This window comes from Thunnus albacares, chromosome 13 (assembly GCF_914725855.1).
Source record: "Thunnus albacares chromosome 13, fThuAlb1.1, whole genome shotgun sequence".
Lineage (NCBI taxonomy): Eukaryota > Metazoa > Chordata > Actinopteri > Scombriformes > Scombridae > Thunnus > Thunnus albacares.
In genome coordinates this window covers 27,202,146-27,214,141 of record NC_058118.1, presented here as the reverse complement: position 1 = coordinate 27,214,141, position 11,996 = coordinate 27,202,146, and the positions used below count along the sequence as shown (strand labels likewise).

Genomic DNA, 11,996 nt, shown 5'->3' with positions numbered 1-11,996 from the left:
ATATAGAACTTGATACTTTCTATTCCTCTGAAAAGAAAAAAAAAAATTAATGTAAATTATTTTAAAACGTGACACCGGAATTATGCAAGTTAGCTAAATTTAGTACGCATTAAACAGGAAATAGGCGATTGGTCTACAAAATATTAGTATAAAAACGGCAAATTGTGTTTGGTTATAAGCTGTTAACACCGACCATAAAATTTTCTTTGTTTGTATGATGATACTGGCAGTAATGGAAAGTAACTAAGTACATTTACTCATGTACTGTACTTAAGTACAATTCTAAGGTACTTTACTTGAGTATTTCCATTTGATGCTACTTTATACTTCCACTCTACTACATTTCAGAGGGAAATATTGTACTTTCTACTCCACTACATTTATTTGACAGCTTTAGTTACTTTTCAGATGATTTGACACAATGGATAATATGACAAGCTTTTAAAATACAACACATTGTTAAAGATGAAACCAGTGGTTTCCAACCTTTTTGGCTTTTGACGTCTTACAAAAAGCAGTGTGTAGTCGGGGTCACATTTCACATGTCTATGAGTTGTTAACAGCTCCACCAAATTGTGATTTTTTTCCTCTAAACTTCTCACATGCTTTCATTCATTCAATGATCCAATATTTCACCAAAAATCAAAGATTAGAGAAAAGTCCAGAAACTGAAAACAGTTTTGTGTATCAGAACTTTGTTTTTTCTTCTTTCCTCTCCCATTAATCATCTCACGACCCCTCAGATTTATCTGATGACCCCTTGGGGGGGTCTGACCCCTAGGTTGGGAACCCCTGGACTAAACTAGCTAACTGTAGATAAAGTAGTTGAAACTAGCTCCACCTCCAGCAGCTACAACAGTAACATGCTGCTCTAACACTGATGCTTCACTATTAATAATCTAATGATGTCATATAGAATAATATATCAGTCAGAGGGACCAAACTACTACTTTTACTGCAATACTACTTAAGTGGGATTTTTCATGCAGGACTTTTACTTGTAATGGAGTATTTGTACATTGCAGTATATGTACTTTTACTGCAGTAAAGGATCTGAATTCTTTCACCACTGGACCTTATAGATATTATTTTGAAGGTTCAACCGGAAGTCACGCTTCCACCCACTTCGCTAGCTTAACACTAGTTGTGATGTTAGCTTGTTTTCTTCTTGGACACTGCTAGCTCATATCCCACTGCTCTGGTAATTGCCTCGACCCCCCCTCGGGAAACCATGGCCGAGCAGGCCTCGGGATCCGCTCTGTCGTCCCAACATGACGGTAAATTTCTTGTGTTTGCGGGGTTTTGTAGCGGGAGTGTTGCGGGGCGACAGCCAGCGGCCTCTGCATCCTTGACAACATTAGCTTGTTAGCATCATCAGGGCGACGTGTCACTGGCTGTCACCGGCTCACATTGTACATTTTACACTATGCAGCGGGTGCGTTTATAAATATCGACTTTAACTAATCAGTCGGAGGTCACTTAAGCTTTGTATTAATGCATACAAGCGTGTTATTGCGTACTAATATAACCACTCATACTACAACCTAGCTGCTCAGCCCGTAGCTTGAGCTAGTCTGACTAATTTGATCTAAAGGTCGGCACTGGCCTCTGTCAGCCTGGCCCAGCCTTGTCAGTCTTTAACCTGGATCATATGGGTCTCATCAGCCCATTACAGTGTGTTGTGTATGGCCTACACACTTGGGGGATGGACCATAATAAAGGAGGTTGATCCATCCTGCAGGAGGTTTCTCCCTCTGCTTCTCAAACATGGGTCCGTGGACCATCCTGGGGTCCTGCAGGGAGTCTTACACCCACTAGATAATTATTTCAGTTTAGCCATCAGCTTCTGCTCCATTTTGCACTCAAAATATAGTTGTTATTAGCAGATATGGAGGTTTTAGTGGCAAATTATGTATGAGGTTTGTCCTCAGCACACTACTGTACATCTTCGCAGTCAATGCTACAGCAACAAATATCTTTCCACAAATGGACAGGTTCACTGTTTTTCAAGTCTGTCTTAAAGCAACAGTCAGGAGCCCAAATGGAGAAGATCCCTTCATAATGCACAATCTAAATGATGGGGAAACAAAATCCACAGTCCTCCCTCTGTACAAAAATTTATTTAAAAGTTTATCTGAAGCTAATATGAAGCTTCAGCGTCCAAATGAGTCAAATCAAGTAGATATCTTTCAACATTACAGTGTTTTTAGTGCCAGTGTTCCTCTTTTTGTTATTATTCTTCCACTGCAGCTCAACAGGGAAACACAAAGAGGGAATTTGATGCTAAAAAGACTGTAAATATGGCAGATATCATTTACATATAAAGCACATTTGAAGAGGATCTTTTAATAGCCAGTATGAACAGGAGGAATGATTACAGCGAGGAAAACCTGTTTCAGTGTTCATATGGACACATGACAAAGACAGCTCTTACCTGCAGTGTCACCGCTGTGGACACATGACAAATTATCGATATCAATGGATTCGTTTTGTGGACTGTCTGAAAATGTTGATCACTGTTTTCCAAAGCCCAAGATTCAACCTAAAATGTCTTGTTTTGTCCCAACCAACAGTCCACAACCCAAAGATATTCAGTTTACTATCATAGAAGACAGTAAGCTAACCAGAAACCAGAAGATATTCACATTTAAGGAGCTGGAATGAGAGAATTTTGGGCATATTTTTTCCTTTTAAAAATGATAAATTGATTATCAAAATAGTTGGCAGTTAATTGTCTGCACCCTAACATCCTACATCACCCACTCAGCCAGTCACATCATGTATAAAACCTCCAGTTCATCCCTTCGAAGGAGCTTTATTCAAAAGTGTTACTACTAAGTTACAGCTCAGAGCGGCATCATCACTTAAACCGTGACAAAACTAAAGCATCTGACCCGCATCTCGACCTCCATCAACTCACAGATCTTACTAGCATATAAAAAAAAAGATTAATCAGTATCTGGATAGGAGGCTGTATTAATAGCTATAGTGGAGTGTAATGCAGGATCTATAAGGATTAGTTTTGAGATGATGTTGCAGGAAGAACGTTCACCGTGCAGCCTGTTGTATCAGGTGATCACGCAGGCCGTGTCAGACAGACAGCTTGTAGTTTTGCATTGTTTTCTTCATCGCACACGTAACGCTTCAAATATTCCGAGGCGACGCCAATTCTGTCAGTCCACAGCACTTCCACTGAGGAATCTACATTGACCCAGTTTATATTTAATGATCCCTCATTATCTCCGGAGCCTCTTTGCTCATACTTTTGTTATCCAGGCTGCTTCCACGTGGTTTGTAGAGATGCTTCACTATTCTCCTCCTGGATGTTGCCACATTTGTGAGATTGAGCTTCATCCATATTTGCATCCTTGGTGAAAATGGAAATTAAAGTCTAGTGGTTAATTGCTGTTTACATAGAGATTCATGTGTTTGTTTTTCATTCTATGATTAAAAGTGTGTTTGGGTTGCTGTTCTAAAAGCATGAATTACAGTAAATGAAGTGTAAAAGAGCTTTTCGATCCGGCATCCGCTCAAGTTATGAATGTGTGTCTTATGTATGTTAAAGCTTCCACGGTGGTGGAATTTCTGCTTTAGAGTTTGTTCAGCCGTCACATGATTTCTGTGGAGTTCTTGTGTCGAACCGCCCTTCTGCTTGTGCGAGTAAATGTTTCCATTAGTCTGTCTGTGTTTGAGAATATCATCGACTCTGTTTCTCCTCGCTCCGCTGGTTTTGAACAAGATACGACACAGATAAGGGTGTAAGATGCACTAGATGTTGGAAAAAAAAACTAACTGTGACTTATTATAGAGGAAAAAATATATCATACTTTATGCTACGTGACAGATGAATTTCTGTCTAAATGTTGATGTTTGGGAAGACTAATAAGTCAGCTGATATATTGTTTAACTGACTAGATGTTTGATGAAGTGTCGTTATATTTTAGTTTGTTTTAGCTTTTATAATGAGAGAAACAGAACAAATATAATCAACACAGCAGGTTAAAGTGCTTTACATCAAACATAAAAGGCATCAAGACAAAATGTAAAAGCAACAGAAGGCAGGATAAAAAGACATTTAAATACAATTAAAAACAGTTAAATAGTTTATAGAAATAAGCTGAAATAGAATAAGACAGATAAAACAGGAGAGTTTCAGTACAAAAGCCTCAAAATTTGGTTGAATAAAAGCAGCAGCAAACAGAAAAGTCTTCAGCAGCAGACCTGCAGTTTTCTGGGAGTTTGTTCCAGATAAAGTGTTTTCCCTGAGATTTTTTTATTTTCAGGCCTGGTGGTACGCACTGAAAAACCCCCTGAAGGGACGAGACACGCGGGACGGCTTCGGTCAGGTGGCGCAGCAGGCGGTCTGCAATTTATATATGCATATAAATGTTTGTTTGCTCGGTATATTCAAAGACTTAAAACAAAGTGTTCACAAGGAGGAGGATGACTTAATAAACTCCAGAGTTTTGGAGAAAAACGTTGATGTATTTGTTTGTCCGTCACCTGCGTTTGAGCTTTTTCTCTTTTAAGGCGGCGCCATGCTTACGTTACCTGCATCCCGTACACGCTCTCTCTTGCTCTGCAGTAATTTAAAGGGACTCTGATAGCAGCGGCACTTACATCACATCATCATCGTTTCCCAGGCAACAACACGGCGGTTAACTCACGTTTCAGAACAGTCTCGCACAGACGCTCCCAAACGCTTTTGATTATTGATTTCCAAATAAGATTTCTCTTGGCCTGGTGGGCGTTCTCGTTTCCCCGCTGGCCCACCAGGCCTGTATAATTATATGAGGAAACACTGAGATATATGGAGCATAAAACCTGAACGCTGCTTCTCCATGGGGACAGAAAGCAGACCTGACCTAGACCACCTGAGGGGTCTGGATGGTTCATAACGTAGCAGCAGATCAGAAATGTATTTTGGTCCTAAACCATTCAGTGCTTTATAAACCGACAGCAGTGTTTTAAAATCAATTCTTTGTCAGACAGGAAGTCAGTGTAAAGATATGAGAGCTGGAGTCATATGATCCACTGTCCTGGTCTTGGTGAGGACCTGAGTGTTCTCAATCAGCTGCAGCTGTCTGATTGATGTTTTTTAGGGAGACCTGTGAAGACGCTGTTACAGTAGTCGAGTCTACTGAAGTAAATGCATGAACCAGTTTTTCCAAATCCTGCTGAGACATAAGTCCTTTAATCCTTTGATGTATTCTTTAGGTGATAGTGGGCTGACTCTGTAATTGTCTTAATGTGGCTGTTAAAATTCAGGTCTGAGTCCATGACTACAACAACCTCTCTGGCTTGGTTCGTGGTTTTTAACGTTACAAATGACTGTTAATCGTTCTTCCTTTTGAATTGAAGAAAATTGTGGCACATCCAATCGTTGATTTAAGTGCACTCACTCAGCGCTTGTATGGGATTATAGTCCCCTGCTGATACGCTGTTATGTAAATTTGTCCTCACACACTGCTCAGATCAAATTTGGATGAAATCCGTTTTTTTTTTTTTTTTTACATTTAATAGCAGTAAAAACATGATAAACACTTTTCTTTCAGCCTGAAATGTTCCCAAAGTGACAAAGAATATACGAAAATAGAAATATTTCAACATTTCTGTACATATTGTAAAGGGTGTTCTCACTTAAATTTGACATTTATTTATTCAAAAAGCAGCATTCAGATGAAATAATTCAATAAAATTCATTGTAATCATGATGGCTGTATGTTTTAGGCAACATAGGACCATAATATCATGTGATTGTAAATGTTTTTCCTTCATAAACAAATAGTGTCAAACCTAAAGAGAATACAGTCTCTGCTCTCTTGAAAGATTCATTAAGTATTAATCATCCTTTTTGTTAACGACTGATGAAATATTTATGAATGAAAAATAGATTTATGGTTCAGAAATTAGAGCTGTGACAGAGCTGTGCTGCTTTTAAGAAAAGGAAAAAGACTAAATTGAAGCTATATCACAATATTATGATGAATAAAATCCAAGATGATATTTAATCTTTTATCTCAGTATCAATATTGTGATATGAGACAAAAATCACTGCAGGGCACAAATGAGTGAGATCTGCACACTGTTGAGCTCCCAATACATCATTTTATTGACTTTTTTGAGGCAATCTGTCAGATCAAACGTTGCCTCAAAACTTTACTGACAAACATCAACCCGATATAGACTCGTATAACTCCTCGCTACTGTCTAGTTTAACCAACCAGGTTCCACTAAACTAGTCTCATTCCTACTGAATTTGTATTTCAATTGTGGTTCATTAATTAAACTCAATTCTCCAACATTTAATCATTTAGTGTTATTAATCTACTTCTATTGTGTTTGATGATATTTAATCAGCAGTTGATTAATTACATCCTCATGTTGTTGTTGTTGTTGTTATTATTTCCTCCATGATCCAGAGGTGCTCCAGCAGCGAGTGGCGGCTCTGGAGCAGGAGCGGGCCGAGTTCATCAAACTCAAGCAGCAGCTGGAGGTCGAGTTCAACCAGAAACGAGCCAAGTTCAAAGAGCTCTACCTGTCCAAGGAAGGTACGGAGCTCACCTGACTCTTACATACAGTAGCTTCCCTTTCCTGGATAAATCATTGACAGGAGAGCCTAGGAAACAAAGATACTGCTGGTCATAATGGTATATCTGAAATATTCATAATGCACATGTAAATGTAGCCAGTAACACGGTGTGGCTCTTTATTTTATCTGTCCCTTGTTTTGCTATTTTTTTGGCTCCATACTGGTTCCTTCTCCCTCTTCTTCTGGTTCCTTTTCTTTCTATTCCCGCACATTTACCTCCTTCTCCCATCATTCATTGTCCATCTTTTCATTCTCCAGAGGAGCTGAAGAGACAGACGGCGGCGCTGGAAGGCGCCCAGACCGAGCTGAGCTCCGTCCAGGTCCAGCTGTCTCAGGCCCGGGCCGAGATCGAGACTATCAAAGCCGTGGCTACCGTGTCGGAAAACACCAAGCAGGAAGCCATCGACCAGGTCCGCAGCCAGTGGCAGGAGGAGGTGGCCTCGCTGCAGGCCATCATGAAAGGTAAAGCAGCTGCTCTTACGTGTGCAGCGCAGTGAAAACCTCTGTTTTTAATCTCATGTTATCATTTAACAAAGAGCACCAAATACTTCCTGGTTTTCAACAGAAGCAAACTATCCCAAATATACAATAAATGACATTTATTACACATGATTTGCTCTTGTAGCATTATTAATGAAGCGATCCGCAGTAATTTGATCTTGTACATAGACGTGCGAAAGAAGAGAACTGACTGTTTTCACTGATGGTTTGCTAAAGCTATGTTTGCTGGTGTGAAATGTTGCATTTTTTTTTTTTTTTTTTACCCATGTTTTTATCACAGCACTTGTAAATTAAAGTGGACAGGGGAAGCCGGTCTGTATTTGGGTGAGTGAGGAAAGCAGAGAGTGAGACAGGAGGAGGGAAAGAGAGAGACTTGTGATAACTCTCGCACGTTTTATTTCACACGGCATGAAGGGAGCAGAGAAGCAGCGGGTGAGTGTCGGGAGAAAGGCAAGGCGATGCAGTTGGAAGTCAAAAGGAGGCAAAACAGCACTTCTTACATTATGAATAAATTGCAAAGAGTGTCAACACAGTGGACCTCATGCGAGAACATGATTTTATTCTTATCCTAAACCTCTCTTACTCGTTTCTGTGAGGATGTTCTGAGTCAGACTCGCTTTAACTGCACAAATGTGTTGTTAAGTGTTTCTTTCACCTCGATGAAGGCCACCTGTTGTTGAGAAAGTGAGATTTTTGCCGTCGTTAGCATAATCGTCACCTCCGATTTGCCATGTAATTGTTCCGCTCCGTTTGTGTGTGGATTCATTCACTAAAATGTCACCCAGGAGTAAAAAGAAGAAGACGAAAACTTTAATTTAGCTGCGCCAGAAGTCATATTCAGGGACATTAAAATATTATTACAGCTGTCGATGCTGTGTGAGCCGAACTGTGACGGGAGTAAAGAAGGAACGCTTCGACATTCATGCAGATGAGGAAAAAAGGTTTAAAGCGAAGCAGCCACGGCTTAAACGGGAGGAGGTCAAGGTGTACTGTAGGTAATGTTACATCGTCAGGTGTGATGGAGGATGTTGCCCCTGGACTTTAAACTAGAAATTCATGAAACTTTATCATTTTTAAGTCAAACAAGTGTTTTTCCCGTGAAGAGAGGCATATTATCCGGACTCATACAACTCAATAACTTGTGAATTTTGTTCATTCCTGAGACTAAATTATAAATACAAGCTGGAAACTGCTTATAGTGATCATGTCTGTCCGGGTCAAATTGATCGCTATAAGTGCATGATTATTAAAACCAAATAGTTTTTCTTTATTTCTCATGCAGATTACCATCTAACTGACATTTGTATATTTATTACATGAATAGAAAGTGATGAAACAGGCAGCTTCGCTTTTTACTAGCTGTTTCAAACGCTGGTTGTTGCTTCGCTGCTGCATCCAGATGGATCATTTTTGGCAGTTTGTCGTAAGATTCAAGGAGATTACGTTTTTCACTGAGTGAAAATGACCTTTCCCTTCCTGCCATGATTTCAATGTGCGTCAATGCAGCCTCCGGTCACCACGAAGCAATAATAGTGCTGCAGCCACTAAGTACATATCATACGTGCTTCATGGGAGAAAAGTAAAAAAAAAAAAAAAAAAAGAATTAAAGTAGCTTTTTTCCCCATATGGTGAATGTGAGAAGTTTTCTTAAAGTTTCTTTATTTTTATCGTCAAGAAATCTCATGTGATCTTATTTACAAGTATTGTTTGTGTATCCAAAGCTTGATATGTATTATTCCTCTGTGTCGTTGTCCAAAAACTATTAAAAACACATCAGTGAACCACACAGCTGCACCAGGTGACACGTTCCTTCACCACAAGTTAGCGTGTTTAGAAACGGCCCCAAAGACTTACAACAGCGATCACATTTTCACTCCCAGGAGAGTAGTTCCATGTACGGCAGACGCGTAGAGATTCACTAGCTTGTTGTGCTACATAATAATAATAATAATCTTTATTTATATAGCACCTTTAAAAACACAGTTTACAAAGTGCTTTGACAGACAAAGCAAAAGTAGTACAATGCAAAGCAAAAAAAACCATATCACAACCTCTTGACTTTGTACTAAAGTTATTTATAATTTACAAAATTTGTTGACAATAAGAAAAATATAGAAAATCACAAGCCATATATCCTTTAACTCACTCATATGTGCCACTATAGAATAAACCTGTTTGTAAAAGTGGTTCTTGCATGAGGCCCAATGCCTGTTTCTTAACTTTTCACACCAACAGTAAGATAAAAATAACTAAAAATAGTGCAAATAAAACTGTTAAATATGCTGATTATCACAAACCGGGCTGCACGGCCATGACAAAAGAGGGAGACGCACACAACCAAACCAATTAACAACCAATTTATTTAAAAAAAAAGGAATAACCAAAGAGAAAAACCTAACCTAACAATGGCATGTGTAGTCAGTGAGATCAGTCGTGTAGGTGAGTGTATGAGTAGCTGCAGTGCAGTGTTGTATAGTGCAGAAAAGTGAGTCAAACCCAAAAACCACAGGGTGTCTGAAGGAGGAGGAGAGCACACAGCAGCTGAACTACCCGCAGAAACAACACAGATAGCAGCCACACACATCAAGCAACAGGCAGACGGGGCAGAGAGTAACAGTTATAGCATCATATACCAGACACACAGAACATTACAGTATTTATGTGTGAATTGTATGTGCTAAAAGTAGCTCATTTTCAGTAGATATGTAAATGCACTGGTAATGCACACACAGCTGCTGCAAGTCTATACCTGAAGTAAAAAAAACTTGTTCTGCATTTAGTTCATATAGCAGGCGTTCATCTGCTTGCATTGCCTATAGCATACTGTATACAGCAAGTGTCTACATGCCTCTATAAGTAGAATACTGTAGGAACTAAAAGTGATCGTTTCATCAGTATCAAAAATAATAAACCTTTTTTTCCACCATCAAAGAAAACAAAACACACTTTAAGGTTCCATGCTAGCCTGAATTAATTTGAAACATGTAAGTTTTTTTTTGTTTCATGGTATTGTTCCTTTTCTCACATCCCTCAGATACAGTGTGCGAGTATGAGGTCCAGTTCCACCAGCGTCTGGAGCAGGAGCGAGGCCAGTGGAACCAGTACCGCGAGGCGGTGGAGAGGGAGCTTGGCGAACTGAGACGCCGCCTCACCGAGGGCCAGGAGGAGGAGAACCTGGAGGATGAAATGAAAAAAGTAGGCTTTGTTTTTACATCTCGGCGTGGGAATGTATCTTGTCTGCTGTGTGTGTGTGTGTGTGTGTGTGTGTGTCTTGTATATGATGCTATAACTGTTCTCCAATACCTTACTGGAGCTAATGAGTTTTCTACGGCTTGGCGGAGCTTTTTGCAGTGAAGCTGAAGAGATGATATTTTATGCTGATATGAAGTCCCAAGTTTCTAGTGTTTTCCTTAGAATTTCCCCTCGAAAAAAACAACCTGAGCGCCAGAGAACAGCTCACTGTGTGCTGGATGCTCGAGCCAGTTGGACTGAATGATGTTGAATTTTGCAATGCGATGCCATTATTCACTCTGGAGTTTTCAAGATTAAAGCTGTCGATAGCTGCTGCTTTGTGTCATCTATTGGCATATTGAAATTTGACCATTTTCATAGCCAGGGACAAGTTTGAGAAGTCCAAGAAGTGGAAACATTTCTTATTGTCAAACGGTCCCAATCAAACTGGTACTGGGCCATAAGAATACTCTGGATCTCACACCTTAAAGAGGACGTATCATGCATATTTCCAGCTCTATATGTTTTATTTTGGGGCTCAACTGGAAAATCTTTGCATGATTTACAGTTAAAAATCTTCTACTGGCTCTTTATGCAGCCCCTCAGTTCAGCCTCTGTCTGAAACAGGCCGTTTTTTATAAGCTGTATATAAACGTATAATATATTGTTTAAAACACATTATAATGTGAGCAGATATGTGAACATTTTTAAGTGTTAATTAATGTATTTGCTCAGTTGTTACGAAGAGTTGAAGAAGTATTTATTTATTCATAAATACTTACTCATACATGCTTAATAAATAATAATGATAAATATAGAATGAATATAATTTATTAATGTAATAAATATTTCATATATATTTCGTTTCTTATATTATTCATTAACTGTTTATGCACAGTCATAAATGCTTTGAAGTTGAAGTTCTAATTGTTGACAATTACATAAATAAAGATGTCTTTATATCTGCTTACAGCTACATTTTAGTGCGTTTCAATTAATTGATTATGTACCGCTTATAAATGATGAATATAAGGGGTTAAAATAAAGTGTTACACAAATTTCTGGATGCAAAGCAGTGTCAGTTTCTTTAACAACGTGTTATCTCATGTTTTTGTGGTTGTAAAAGGAAATGAAGCATATAAAACCTGTTGTAACCTGTGTAGCTCTACACGTGTACATTTTTAATGAGAGACTGTAAAACTTTTTTAAAGGCCCAGGAGGATGCAGAGAAGCTGCGTTCAGTGGTGATGCCCATGGAGCAGGAGATCGCAGCCCTGAAAGCCAAACTGACAACAGCCGAGGACCGGGTGAAGGAACTGGAGGCCTCTAAGGTTAGTCGGTAATGACTCAACGATTCAGAAAGGGAAAGAAACGGTTAAGATGATCATGGATTATGATATTGACCAGGCATTGCAGCCACTATTTCTTAAATATTACATTATAGTACAAGTAGAAAGCCTTTCTGCTTATCCTAGATCAGGGGTCGGCAACCCGCGGCTCCTCTGCCCGGCTCCCTGTGGCTTTGAAACAAAATAAATAATGGCTATTTAATTTTAATTTATTTTATTTCATTTAGTTAGTTTATTTTAATGTAATAGCTGTTATTTTGGAGAGTTGGGTGATCTTGTAATAGAAAAAAATATACATCACCTGCCAGGCCGTTGCCGGGCAA

The 11,996-nt window shown here is 39.1% G+C and overlaps 1 protein-coding gene across 2 annotated transcripts in view; it reads left to right on the top strand.

The window, feature by feature from the left end:
* The first annotated feature begins 1,119 nt into the window (after nucleotides 1-1,119).
* The window catches only part of rabep1 (rabaptin, RAB GTPase binding effector protein 1), a 33,817-nt gene continuing 22,940 nt past the window's right edge, over nucleotides 1,120-11,996 (top strand). For both annotated transcript variants that reach the window (XM_044370056.1, XM_044370054.1), the window contains exons 1-5: nucleotides 1,120-1,277; nucleotides 6,423-6,551; nucleotides 6,851-7,054; nucleotides 10,128-10,288; nucleotides 11,536-11,655. In XM_044370056.1, the coding sequence (XP_044225991.1) occupies nucleotides 1,232-1,277; nucleotides 6,423-6,551; nucleotides 6,851-7,054; nucleotides 10,128-10,288; nucleotides 11,536-11,655 (660 nt within the window). In that variant the 5' untranslated portion in view covers nucleotides 1,120-1,231. The remainder of the gene's footprint in view (nucleotides 1,278-6,422; nucleotides 6,552-6,850; nucleotides 7,055-10,127; nucleotides 10,289-11,535; nucleotides 11,656-11,996) is intronic.